A 15,265-nucleotide genomic window follows, 5' to 3' on the forward strand; every position below is an offset into this window, starting at 1 on the left:
AAGACATCGTTAATATAGTCCAAGTGACTCCAGTGGCTCAATCTTAAGTTTATAAAGCGACGAGAATACTTTTTGTGCGCAAAAACAAACAAAAATAACGACTTTATTCCACTATTCATTTCCTTCTCTCTGGGCCTCGAGTCTTTTCACGTAGTGTTTAAGCGTAGCGCGTCTGTGTTGTACGTCACCACGTAGGCTCACTATTGGGCGACGCTAATCATGTGTGTGATACGTGGTGACGTACAACACAGACGCGCTACGCTTAAACACTACGTGAAAAGACCCGAGGCCCAGAGAGAAGGAAATGAAAAGTGGAATAAAGTCGTTATTTTTGTTTGTTTTTGCGCACAAAAAAGTATTCTCGTCGCTTTATAAACTTAAGACTGAGCCACTGGAGTCACTTGGACTATATTAACGATGTCTTTAATACATTTTCTGGGCCAGCAAGTTTCAGTCCCTTAGAAGCCTATGGAGGAGTGAGACAACTCTCAGATTTAATCAAAAATATCTTAATTTGTGTTCTGAAGATGAACGAAGGTCTTACGCGGTTGGAACAACATGAGGGTGAGTAATTACTGACAGAATTTTCATTTTTGGGTGAACTATCCCTTTAAGCCTTTAAGACCTTTGTAAAGTAAAATGCTAGATTAAGACATAAACAAATACAATAGAAAGACATTGCCAGTAATGATACTGAAAGTTTGTTTTGCTTCATAATTGTATGGATAATTATACGTCTGCAAGTGAGCAGATAACTCGAGTGAATCTCCTTAAAATTTCACTTGATGTCCATATGCCTTCCTAACGCCAGTGCCCATTTAAATCTTCCTAAAACTTGCTTCAGGTTGTGTTTAAAATGGACTTTAACCTCACCAACTGCTCTGTTGACATAGGGACATTGTAGTCACCTTAATTTGCATCACCTTGCAATGCTGCAGTGTGTGAAGTGCTGCAACAATTTAGCCTGCTCCAAGCGTAGGGCCTGTTGCCATGGCAAAATATTGAAATATTCAGAACTGTACAGGCTTTACCTGGCATTCAAAATGTGTTCGCAAATATATTCTTTGTTCAGGGACTGAACATATATATTGCCAATTCTATCCCCTAGTTAAAAATAAAAAAATACCAATATGTATTTGAAATACATTTATTTCATGCTAAGTATACTACAAATGCATTTACATATTTATGTACTTAATAAAAAAATACCCTGCAATTGTACTTTTGGTTTACTAAATTGATAAACTTGAAATCTGCTAAATTGGAACAACTACTGTTATACTTAATGCACTTTATTTGTTTCATTAGTGCTGAGGTTCAACTAAAGATATTTAGTTTGTCTGTAAAGATATTTAAAGATAAGTATATTTGGAATACTTTCTTTAAATAACTTGCATTTAAAGACTGATATTATACAGTGATCATCATGCTATCCTTACTAATAGTGATATTAAAACACATTTTATGCTTAATATTAAGAAATGTGCAATAAAGAAGAACTCCAAATTAAGTTTAATTATAATATCTATACCAATTAGTCTCAAGCGACATGCCAGTAAATATGATAATGGATTTGTACTATACTTAAATGTATTTTAAATGGTATAGTTTTTTTTTCATTAGGAGTTTTGAGTTATTTTCTATATTTTTGATTGATCGAAACCGAGGTGTGTTTTGTTTGACACATTTTGCACATTATATTTCCCCCGTGTTCAGTTAAATCTTTGGCAGCTTTACATTTCTGACCAAAGTATACGAGTATGGACGCGAAGTTGCATGACTTTCCCTCGAAGCATAAGTCTGAAAGAAAGCTCTTTTCCCCAATATTATTGGAAAGACATCGATCAGAAATACTAAATGTGTACTGAAATTAATGACAGGTGCGTGCAAGTGTAGGAACGGCCAAGGATTTGCTCTGGAATTGATGAGAAAAACAAGACAAAAAGTTATTTTTACATTTTGAAATCATTTCTTCAAGAAGCAATATGACACTATAGTTTCAAATGCGTAGTTTAGTCAACATTTTAGACAATTATATCATCATAATACATCTACATTACTGTGTTGTGTCTGTCTAACTGTCTAACCTTAACCCTAACCCTAGCAGTAACCTGGGGAAACACAACTTCAACATGAGACTGGGTTTGAGTCTGATTGTTGAGGCCTATCAAAATGATTATTTGGTGCAATTCACATCTTCATTTGAATGAGCGGCAGGTAACGCATCTATTTGACCGACACAATCGTTCGCGTGCCATGAATATGACTGATTTTTTTGTATGCTGAGGTGTCTTTCTATTCTTTTCCTTTAGCACTGCAAATTAAAACTGGCCAACCAATAAAGGTGTGGTCCCATTTTACTGTTGTTCAGCGAATTTTGGCAGGCGAAGTCCAGTCATTTCAATAGGAATCCACGTGATCGGGAATGTTGCTTGAGGGCAAAGAGATTTCCCCATGCAGAATTTGACACAGAGAAAACGAAGGTAAGGAAGCTCGTTTCCGCCCCAGAATAAAAACTATTAAAAATGATAATTGCAACTTTTTATCAAAACATTCTGATTTTTTTTCTTCGAGCAATTCTGACATTTTCTCACAATTCTGACTTTTTTCTCGCAATTGCGTGTTAAAAAGTCAAATTCTGTGAAAAAGACTTTATTTCTCAGAATTGTGAGTTTATATCACGCAATTCGGAGAAAAAAAGTTAGCAAAACAAAAATCACAATTATCTTTTTTCTTCAGTGGCGGAAACAAGTTTCCATAGAAAGCTGCTCGGTTTGAATATTTAGCTAATGTGAGCACACCTTATGTCTAGCACTTTTCACCAATCAATTGTTGGGTTTCAGGATTTTTTTTTAACCAAAATTTGCATAAAGATGATTCTCAAGTATGTTATGAAAGGTATAACGGAATGAATTGATACACCATTTTTCTTAAATGAGTAAAATGTATCTATACACTGTATCTAATTTGTATATTAATGTGTTCTTGGGGCAACATGCAATGAAAGAAGTTTAATAATGCGAGTAAAATTGGCAAAATTGTAATAATATCATCTAATATTTCATAGGAATATTGATGTATCATTTATTTCCCTATTCACTTGTTGTGTCTCCCAAAATGCCTGATAAACATGATTGTGTGTGATTGATACGGGGAAATCAATGCCCTTGTAACAGAAAGTCATATTTTGAATTGAAACCCCATTACGTTTTCCTTTAGATGTTGGTTTATGAAATATAATTTGAAAAGTAGTCCGATTTAAATTACAATTACAATACATTACAACTCGGGTTCGGACCAGGCAATCGAACCAAGTGTGAATTGTGAAAATTCACACTTCTGGTCATGTGCCTGAAGGTGCTGTTTTAATACTTTTTTTACTCCCAAAACTTAGAATGGAAATATACAACATATTTGCAAACTTGGTTTCAAGTTCAATTAAAGCTCTAAATGTTAGAGATTGTCAGAAGAAACGAGGCTTTGCCTCAGGAACTAGTTAATCATGTGCAACTCGGCTCAGTAGAGGAGCGCAAAGGGTTCGGGCTGAAAGCACAGCAGACACAGACGGGTCAGGAGGATGAAGAATGATATGAATACCTTTAAAACATCTTTCTTCATTACCACTGCATTAATGACTGAGAGGGTAACGTGTTGGTGTTGTCTCGAGGTCGACGCATCGCCTTGGGTGAGGACCCGTGCTGCAGAAATGGTTGAGGAGATGTGAGAAGAAAAGAATAGTTCACACAAGGTTTGGCAACAAGGACAGTCAGACAAGAAATTTACAGAGAAAAAAATCTGAAATGTCAGAGCAACAGCTCTCTAAATAGACTGAGAATGAGGTGAAGAGAGAGGATAATGACTGCTCTCAGTCTAGAGTTTCTTGTCATTTTGCTCCCAGCAAGAGTCTCTCTCTCTCTCTCTCTCATTTTCTCTCATCCTCCAACAATCTACCATTTAGAGATGCATGACTTATACCAATGCTTTTTATCCTTTATATCTTTAAAAAAGACAGGTTTGCACCTCATCAGACAATATAAACGCCGCTTGGTGGTGAAGAGCGCCCACTTGTGGTCGCACATGAAACTGAACCCTCTGGTTCACTATAATACCGTTTCGTTTCACAAACATTGTATTTAAAAGTTTTGAAAGTATTGAAAACATTGTTTTAATTAAAAAAAAAAAGGATATACTAATATTGTCTCGTGATCCTACAGGGAATAGGTGTGGATGAATACAAATATTGTACTTTCAAAATATGCAAAGCATTTTTACTTCAAAACAACATAATATTGTCCAGTCAAAATCCTAAAAATGTTGTTCCGTTTCTAAAACAAGAATGTAACAAATATTGAAAGTATTGTTTCCTCTCTTACTCAAATAAGGATTTCATACTGTATTTTAAGTGTTGTTTTGCTTTATTTACAACTGTATAAGCTGTACATACAGTTGCATGTGAAATTTTGAAGTCCATCCACCACATCTAGCAATGAAAGAGAAGTTCACTCTTCTTGAGAGTGAATGCAGGACGTAATATCACATCGGGAATGGCTTTTAAAGATGTGTTGCACCATGCATAGAGAAACAATACTGTGATGCAGGAAAATAATAATTAAAACACTGAAACTATGCAAAAACTGAATGAACAGTTTGATTTATAATAAGCACGCAACATAAAACATCCAGAATGGAAGAGAAAATCAATGGAAATATTTTACGTTTCTTGAAAGGGAAAATCTCATGAGAACATTAGTTTAAATGAATGATATCACAAAAAGAATAATTAAACATTGGGTTTACTGTAACACTTTGATTCTGTTGCGCTCTCTACGTCTACAGCCATCCGTTGGAGGAGAAGCTCAGTTGAAGCCGAGCTAAATCTGCCTTTGACAGCGGCTGTAAAGGGGACCGGCACGCGCCACCGTGATATCCAAACCACTCCATTGCTTGTTTCAAAGCTGGAACGCCATACTGTCGAGTTACCTATAAAAACCAGAGGGAGACATTGTGCTTTAATGAATACAGTTAAAGTCAATCATTGGTTTAAACAAGGTCAAAGACATCATTCAGAGTCTGTTTATTCTCATCAAACGTTTTTAAAAAGCGCATTTGCACCATAGTGCAAATTTTTCTCTTGGCCTTTGAAGCAAAGCTCAACAGCTCTTGGGGGAAGGGTTGCTTCCAGTGTTTATCGTGCCTATATGGCAGTAAACGTATCTGTGGTATAAATGTGCGGCGTTGCCATGGCGATGTGATGCTCACTGCTGTGTTGGGTTCGATGAGGCGATACTGGAGCTCTCTGGCCTCGTCCCAGCGTCCTGAAACACACAGCTGTGCTAGATCACACACCTGTTGACCCAGGACATTCGCCAGGGCGCACACGCCTCCCACGGCCCCTGCAACAAACAGAGAGAAAGCGGCCTTTAAAGGAGACCTATTTTACAAGATGTAATATAAGTCTCAGGTGTCTGTGAAGTTTCAGCTCAAAATACCAAACAGATCTTGGTTACACTTTATTTTAAGGGTGTCATTGTTACAGTGTAATTCTATATTTAAGTACTGAGTAATATTAAGCAACTATAGGGTTAGGGTTTGGTCGAGGGTTAGTTGCATGTAATTATGCATAATTTACTGTTATTACTATGGTAAGTACATGTAACATATGTGACAAGGACACTGTAAAATAAAGTGTTACCCAGATCATTTGTTATAACATGTTGCAAACGGCCATTTTTGAGTTAAAGCAAAAACATGCTGTTTTTTGTGCATGTATCTTTAAATGCAAATGAGCTGCTGCTCCCCGCCCACTTTCCAGAAGAGGGCGGAGCCTTTACAGCTCGTGCCTCAGATGCTCTAACAACTAACTTGTTTTGATTATCATCTCTATCGAGGTCATGCTCACGTGACATTGCAGTTCTTCAAAATCATGAAAGTTTATTATCTGTGTGTATTTTAAAGCCATATCAATCTAAACTTCTGATGGTTTTCTGAGCGAACACATCCGAAGCACGCATCCAGACGGCGCGTCCCGTATTAAACTAAGTTCTCTTTCACGTCTTTTTGCGCTTAAATTGTCAAAAACACAGTCGGTTATGTCTGTGAACATAAACAGCAGGGAAAGAAATCGCATGTGTGTATTAGATCTGTGTATTAGCAGCGTAATATACAGTATTTAATGCTATATATGCTGTTAATATGAATCAAACAACAAAAGAAAAACAGAAAATCACTCACTGCTCTTGACTGAATAACATTAGTAGCTTTAATAAGAATACATTTCTTACTTGAATGCTGCTGTTAATGCTCTGGCGAGGAGATAAACATGGCGGACTGTGTTCGGATCACTGAGGGGAGGAGCTAAGCTAATAGGGCGGAGCCTGTCAGCAGTCGTGGGCGGGGCCTGTGCAATGTGACATCGCATAGAAACTGCAAACGGCTTGTTCTGAGACACTGATTATGATTTAAGGGATTAAAAAAGAGGAGTGGGTGGATTTTTACCATTATAGGGTGGTTGTGAACACACAGCCGACAGACAATTTTGCATAATTGGTCCCTTTTAACCACATTAGTAACATGCATGCAACAAATACAGCCCGAAAATGTCCAAGTGAAAAATTTCGCAATTCAATACCCCTACATTCCCTCTACAATCTGATTGACACCGTATAAACCACTCCAACATAAACAACAGCTTGACTGACGGGCCGACACCACCCATGCACATTATAATAGCCCAGACCTCGCCAGGCTTTCTGACAGACATTAAAGCCACTTTGATTGTGTTGATTAATTGACAGACTCCAGACGCTCTCCCACAAGCTGACATGTGATTAACCATAGTTTAGTCTCCGTGGAAGTTATCAAACCTTGCCATTATGAGAAAAATGCAGTGGATATTGTATTATGACTGATATGTTTCTATTAAGGACCCTATTTGTACTGTTACTCCATGAATCAATCGCCCTTCAAGGTGGATGGTGACCGGATTTGCATAATTCGTTTTTTTATTACGGTAGCAAATTGTACGACATGTTCAACACGTGCTACCTGTACATTAAGATGAATTTTTACCGATTTGTGTAGACAAACAGTACATATTAATCAGTTGTGCAATGTGCAATGTCAAAAACAGGTCATAATTAACCTAAAATATTAATAACATTTTTTCTTTCATTGTGACTAAACAGATCTACACACAATTTCCCACCATTCTTAGTCGCCTACTGTAAAGTGAAAAAATTGCATTCATTTGTGAAGTACAACTGCAAGTTTATACAGCTGTAGTACGTTTTGCAATTCATTTCTGATTATCTATTTTTTTTAAACATACATACATATTTTATGACAGGGTGCATCCAAGTTTATTGTTTATAAGAGTATTAATACTTGGACTGTGTAAAGATGACAAGGAAGTCATTCTCACCTACAGCGTACGCAGCCATGAGGAAACCCGCTGATCCTGCAAGCACCTGGAAACCCTGAGATCTGGTCTTCTGCACGATCAGAGCTATTCTGGTGATCTATCAATTATCAGAGATGAATGTGTTTTAAGGTGATAGAAGACTGTAAAATAAGGGAGATCGTGAACAGAACTGCTACACAGTATTTAGAGTGGTTAGAGGCGAGGGCAATTAACAATGGCACAAAACATTTAACTTTGAATACAGTGATTACTCTGTCAACTCAAGTCAAAAAACAACACTGGAGCATCTGTGGGAAATTAACACACTCCCAGTGACGAAGAGAGAGAGTCCAGTTTCTTTCCATGTAATTTTGTTTCCTGTCACTTATGTCCGAGACAGTGCTGGGTCGATTACTGATTCCAAATTACATTACAAAACTTGTGGTTAGTAACATAATCCATTATATTAAACATTTAAGGTATTATAATCGGACTACTTTTGGATTACTTTTAGATTACTTTTTAACTGATTTGTTTATCACACTGATTTGATTATAAACTTGTACTTTATAAAATACAAAGGGAAAGAAAATATATTCCATTCTTTGTAGGGCTGAGAAAAGATTAATCGGGATTAATCGCATCCAAAATAAAGGTTTGTGTTTACATAATATATGTGTGTGTACTGAGTATAATTATTTTGTATATATGAATACACATACATGTATATATTTAAGAAATATTTGCAAACACACACACACACACACACATATATATATATATATAATTTATATTATATATAAATATATATTATTTTATATATATATATATATATATATATATATATATATATAAATATTTTTCTTAAATATATACATGCATGTGTGTGTATTTATATATACAAAATTAATTATACACAGTGCACACACATCAGGGTTACTATTATTATTACAGACTGGGGTTCGTGGTGGAACTGCAGAGGGTTTGTGAGTTTAATGAAAAGCTATTAAGTAATTAAATCATAATTTTTTTTTAATTAAAATAAATAATGAAAAAATAAAAACAATCAAAATAAATTGTATTTGTTTACCTGCGTGTCATCTGTCCATTAACCGAAATCAGAGAACCGTGAACTTAATTTTATTCATTTATTTATTATTATTGACTTAATTTTATTACTGGCCCAATTTATTCATTTAAAATCTATTTAAGTAAATATATTAGGTCAAATAGATTCAGCTGACAAAAAAAGTTGGGGAATCCCTGCATTGCATGAAAATATGAAATTATGTGAATTTGAAGATTTTAATGTGTTTGAAAGACAAAATCCTTCTGAAGAGAGCAATACATGGTTAAATCACTCACTGTGTGATACCAAATAATAATTAATGTGTTCGTCAGGAGCGGATTAGATATGCACTGTTGCAATGTTGAGAAAACACTTGTTTTCTGTGATCGAATGCTGTGGGTCTCAGTTTTCAGTGATAGTCACATGACCAGTATCTGATGGTGTGTGTGTGTGTGTGTGTGTGTGTGTGTGTGATTCCACAAACCTGGAAAACCTTCTGAACGGATTTAAGCAGTGGACGTTTTAGGAAGGAACATTTAAAAGATGAAAAGGAAGTAGTTGGAAGAATAAATGAATTACGAATAATTTACTGCCATTATGAAAATAACATGTAATAAATAAAAAATTAACTGTAGTCTGATTACGAGTATTTTAAAATGTAATGCAATCTAATTACAAGTACTTATTTTTTGGAATCTGATTATGTAATTCAGATTACATGTAATCAGTTACTACCCAGCACTGGTCTGAGTGTAATATATATATATATATATATATATGAAGGGTTCAAATGCAAAAGCCTCTAAGTGCCATCTTAAATTTTCTTCTTGAATGATCATTTTTATCAAGCTCGTATATTTAAGTTCAGGCTTTTGCATCTGAACTCTTCATATATATATATATATATATATATATATATATATATATAGCTCTCAACTGAAATGTTAAATACAGCTAATCATCTGAAATGTTAAAATGTTAATTAAACATTATTATGGAAAATACATATTACTATACTAAATCTGTCTAATGGTAGCTCTTACATCACCACCACTATCTTTGAGGCCGACAATATTGGGGTGCTGTGAGAGTTGTATGATTGCGTCCACCGGCAGGTCCAGACCAGTGTTTGCGGGAACACTGTACAACACAACCGGCACTGAACTGGAATCTGCCACCTCGGGAAAGAGGGAAGCAACAATGCATTTTAATAAGACGGAGTGTGAAGCTCAGCCACAACTGAACTAAGTAAAATGCAAATGAGCGCAAAAAAGATATGCATAATGTCCACGGTTTCATTTGATCACGACGGAGAGAACAAGTCCTTGATTAAATGGATCATTATTCATGAAAATATTCTCTCCAGTTTATACATATTATCAACTGAGTGGAATGAAAATGAAAAACAATTACTCAAGACTTACCTTGGTGTAGTGGTTTATAAGAGCTCGGCTGTCCATCCGACCTCTGTAAAAACACGGTGTTACCACTAACAAACAATCGGCCCCGGCCTCAGCCATTCTCTGGCTCATGAGGATCGTGCCTCGGGTGGCTACAACAACACACAAAGACAAAACTACTGGCATCTGGTGTGTAAATCTTATGTATTTAATACAGAGCATGTGCTACAAAAACACTGGTCTGTGCGATGAATACATTTACCACAGTAGCTCGCGATTCAGTTTTGCATGTGTGTGAGGCAGAGCTGTTTGTGTGAAGTGAGAGTTTGTTGTCTGATTAAACTGAAATTGAGCCAAAATTGTGATTTGGCTGCAACCGCAACATTTTAAAGTGCGGATTGATCGGTTCGCAGTAAATGCTCCATCTCTGAAAGCACTGCGAGTTTGAGAAAGCAACATATACGCCAAACATCTCTCCAAACTTGTAACGAGAAGCGTTTACAATCCTGTTGTGCAACAAAAGAGAACATTTAAACATTCCAGACTCACTTCGTAACGCCAGTCGAGTGTTTGAAATAACTGTCTTTTGTGAGCGGATGTGGCTTCTTATCATAGATTATATTATCTTATGCTATACAGTGATAAAGGCTGTCGATTAGCATTGCATTATACATATACTTTGCTCTTATGAAAAAACCCAAGATGTCTAGAAAAACACGGCCATCATATTGTCGCAATGTGTTTATTGTCTTCATTCTTCATCAGTCAATACGTCTCTCTCTGTGTTTTATATATATATGTACACTCACCTAAAGGATTATTAGGAACACCTGTTCAATTTCTCATTAATGCAATTATCTAATCAACCAATCACATGGCAGTTGCTTCAATGCATTTAGGGGTGTGGTCCTGGTCAAGACAATCTCCTGAACTCCAAACTGAATGTCAGAATGGGAAAGAAAGGTGATTTAAGCAATTTTGAGCGTGGCATGGTTGTTGGTGCCAGACGGGCCGGTCTGAGTATTTCACAATCTGCTCAGTTACTGGGATTTTCACACACAACCATTTCTAGGGTTTACAAAGAATGGTGTGAAAAGGGAAAAACATCCAGTATGCGGCAGTCCTGTGGGCGAAAATGCCTTGTTGATGCTAGAGGTCAGAGGAGAATGGGCCGACTGATTCAAGCTGATAGAAGAGCAACTTTGACTGAAATAACCACTCGTTACAACCGAGGTATGCAGCAAAGCATTTGTGAAGCCACAACACGCACAACCTTGAGGCGGATGGGCTACAACAGCAGAAGACCCCACCGGGTACCACTCATCTCCACTACAAATAGGAAAAAGAGGCTACAATTTGCACGAGCTCACCAAAATTGGACAGTTGAAGACTGGAAAAATGTTGCGTGGTCTGATGAGTCTCGATTTCTGTTGAGACATTCAGATGGTAGAGTCAGAATTTGGCGTAAACAGAATGAGAACATGGATCCATCATGCCTTGTTACCACTGTGCAGGCTGGTGGTGGTGGTGTAATGGTGTGGGGGATGTTTTCTTAGCACACTTTAGGCCCCTTAGTGCCAATTGGGCATCGTTTAAATGCCACGGCCTACCTGAGCATTGTTTCTGACCATGTCCATCCCTTTATGACCACCATGTACCCATCCTCTGATGGCTACTATCAGCAGGATAATGCACCATGTCACAAAGCTCGAATCATTTCAAACTGGTTTCTTGAACATGACAATGAGTTCACTGTACTAAAATGGCCCCCACAGTCACCAGATCTCAACCCAATAGAGCATCTTTGGGATGTGGTGGAACGGGAGCTTCGTGCCCTGGATGTGCATCCCACAAATCTCCATCAACTGCAAGATGCTATCCTATCAATATGGGCCAACATTTCTAAAGAATGCTTTCAGCACCTTGTTGAATCAATGCCATGTAGAATTAAGGCAGTTCTGAAGGCGAAAGGGGGTCAAACACAGTATTAGTATGGTGTTCCTAATAATCCTTTAGGTGAGTGTGTATATATATTTATACTACAGGGCCGTTGAATGCTTGAATCTGATTGGTTGACGAACATTCTAAGGTGTGCATTATTTTCAGGGAAACGCACAGCTAAAGTAGTTCCAGGCAGGTCTTGACCGCATTACAGTTCCATATCACTTCGCATAGTTAACTGTAATAAAGGAAAATAGGATACAATTCATAACAAGAAAAAACATGCAGCCCCATGCGCTTGATCTGCAATTTTCAATGTCTAGCTTCACAATCAATGGAAACATGCAGTTTAATTTTAATAAATAAAGTATATAGTCCTATCTATATTATAATCAATAGAAAATTAAACTGAATATAGGCTAAATAAATGGATAGTCCTGCAGTACGGATTTTTATTGCAGATAATAACAAATAAATAATTATTGATAGGCCTACTTGTTAAAAGGGCTTTGTGTTTCATTTATTTGGCTATAGTCTACTGTCATCTGTCAATGAAAAAAAAAAAAAAAGAATGAACGAATGAATTAAAACGAATTAAATTAATAAATAAATAGGCTAATAATACTGACGCACATGCTTTTCTGTCTCATTATTGCAACATCTCTCTCTAATAATTGCATTAACAACTGCATAAAGCCGGGGACACACTTTAAGGCTGGTTATGAATGTAATTTGATACTTATGACTGATCATGTCCAAACGCGTGTTCAGCGCGTTCAGTCTGTGTTCAAAGTCGGTGTTTAAAATCTGCTGCAGTCGATGAAAACAGTCAGAGAATGTGTCAGCTAGTCGTGTGTCCCAGCATTAGTCTGCTATCAGAGGCTCAACCCTCCGTTACTAACTCTAAAATGACGTTTTGGAATTAGCAACGGAGGCATTGGATTAGATGCGTAAGAAATTAGTCCTACATACAAGAGCGTTTTAATGACAAAAACTTTACAAACGTCTTGAAATACATAATCTGAACAATGTTTCGAGGTGAGGTAACTGTAGTATAAGCGGAATAATTGACTTCAGGCCGTTGAATTATTTTTCTAATAATTCAACGGCCAGTCGTCAATTATTCCTTACATATATACATATAGTTATTATATCAGGATGTCTTTATCCATATAAAGGACTTCCTGGAATATCATAAGTTTTATGACTTCTATGAGTCTCACTTGTGGACTTTCTGCACGAGGGCGCCCCCTGGCAAGGAGGATGAATGAAACAGACATTACATAACATGTGAGACCACAATAATGCTCACAACACTCTATTTTGGGGAAAAATAGGGAAAAGTAAACATGTAAATCCACATGTTTTTCTCCAGTGTAGAGAAGTGTACAGGTTTTATTTCCTCTCAGTGGATATATAAGATTTCCTTACCAAAATTACGAAATTGTCGTCACAGATTTTTATCAGAACAATTTAATATTTTATAATAAAAAGTTACGCCTTTCTTATGATTGGTAGGAAAACGAAGTGGTATTTTCAAGCGCTCAACCAAAACGGACGGATGTTGTTTGGATCGTATATATACAGTATAAAAAACTTACATTCACAGCCAGATCCAGCCATGACCAGCTTGTGTCCTGGCAGGGCCTGTTTGACCCTCTTCACCACCTCCACCCTCTCCTCCGCGGTCAGGTATGGATATTCCCCATTAGAGCCCTGCACTACAAGACCTGCCAGCGGAGGAGTTGTCAAATAAACACATTTCAACTGACTTTAGGATGAGGAAAAATATTGACATGTAATTTTCAAAAAGTCCACTAGGTCGAGCACTGTAAACGGTCTGAAGGTGGACTTTAACCTGCAACGGTTCACTAACATCTGTGTTTACTAACATGAGTCACACACATATTATTACTGTATATGCCACATAATCGGTGTTGTAGGTTTTATATTCATATAACACTTAATTACATGAAATGCTGTATTGTAGTTTTGCACGTGTCAAACAATGACTGCAAACCTCTTTAACTCGCCTCTGAAAGGTAAGTTGCTGTACTTCTTGAGATTGTCTTCAAGTTTCTGATAGTCCACATCTTCACTCTGGGTAAACGGAGTGGCGATGGGAGGATAAATCCCACTTATATCCAGCCTTTTCCCAGCACTCTGACTTGTATTTCTCCATGTTGACACTGTTGATCTTCTGCACAGAAGATTGAAACTGCGAATTGCAAACATGCCTCTGGTTGGGATCCGACTGTAGAAAAAGGGGGAAAAAATAGATGGTTAAAGGAAAGGGTGAACTCTATACCAAGCAGTTAATAATCAACACACTTATCAACTCAACATGCTGACAATGTAGGAACACATATTTAGGAAAACTAAAGTCACTAGTAAACACTTTAAACCTCGCAAGTAGCCTATGCATTCGTGAAGCATAGACAGTCTTAAAATATAGGCAACATATTGCATAAATAAATCAATATAGCTAAAGCTTTTAAAATGCTGCTGGGTTTTGCATACCTGGTTGCTGCAGATGTCCAGACAAACTTTGTCAAACAGTGTCACAATGTGTCTCGTTAATATTAATGTGTATTATTATAGTATCTGAAGGAGAGAAACAGTGATTAGCTCAGTTCACTTTCTCCTGCACAAGCAGAAATGGGTCTTCACGTGACGGTACTGCAGGTTTAGCTTATGAATATAAATGAGGAGGTTGTCCTGGAGTTGCATGGAAACCTTCTTTAAACGTTCTGTCGCTTATTGTAAATAATAATAATTTGGTAGTTTCACCACAGCGTTTGCCTTTCAGCGCAGTCAGACTCCGGAAGTATAACGTTAAATCCCTTTAATTTTCTCTATAGGGGACTTAACTTTGAACGACAACTTATAAAGTCAGATGTACCATGAGCTCCGAGCTTGTTTATTAATTATATGTAGGCCTACTTCAGTTTAAGCGGCCAGTTCACGTTATTTCATTTTTTAAAACCATGTTTACCATTAGTTAAAAACTACACTACCCATGAGCCTGCAGAGAAATATAGACCAATCACAGAATCGGAGCTCTGCGGTGATCACGCCCACTCTCTGAAAGACCTCCGAATGTCGCTAATGTAAACGAGAACCTCTACACGTATAAACTACAACTAGTACACACATATATATACGAATCTGGTTATTTTGCTAAATAAATGAACAAATCATATATTATAAAAACTAAAATATTTATATTATAAACAACTAAAATAGTTTCCTGTTTTTCTGCCGTTTTAAAAAAAAATTATTACGTTGTTCACAATGCTTAATGGGATTATAGTTAATTTCTTTATTTCTTTATTAAAGACTTAGTCGGATTTTCAGATACTTGTTTTTTGCTTCATATGAAAGTTTGTGATATTCTGATTTCCCTCACAGGTTAACTCTTTAATGAACACTTACAAAAATTAATAAATAAATAAA

The 15,265-nt window shown here is 36.7% G+C and overlaps 1 protein-coding gene across 1 annotated transcript; it reads right to left on the reverse strand.

Moving 5' to 3' along the window:
- Positions 1-2,599: 2,599 nt before the first annotated feature.
- Positions 2,600-14,853, reverse strand: hoga1 (4-hydroxy-2-oxoglutarate aldolase 1). Its single transcript, XM_079889516.1, has 8 exons — positions 14,330-14,853; positions 13,843-14,063; positions 13,411-13,539; positions 9,893-10,020; positions 9,512-9,646; positions 7,421-7,517; positions 5,260-5,393; positions 2,600-4,980 (listed from the first exon to the last, which is right to left on the reverse strand). The coding sequence occupies exons 2-8, from the start codon at positions 14,042-14,044 to the stop codon at positions 4,831-4,833; spliced, it is 975 nt and encodes a 324-aa protein (XP_079745642.1). The 5' UTR covers positions 14,045-14,063; positions 14,330-14,853; the 3' UTR covers positions 2,600-4,830.
- Between the last annotated feature and the right edge of the window lie 412 nt (positions 14,854-15,265).

This window comes from Squalius cephalus, assembly GCF_949319135.1.
Source record: "Squalius cephalus genome assembly, chromosome: 13".
Taxonomy (NCBI): domain Eukaryota; kingdom Metazoa; phylum Chordata; class Actinopteri; order Cypriniformes; family Leuciscidae; genus Squalius; species Squalius cephalus.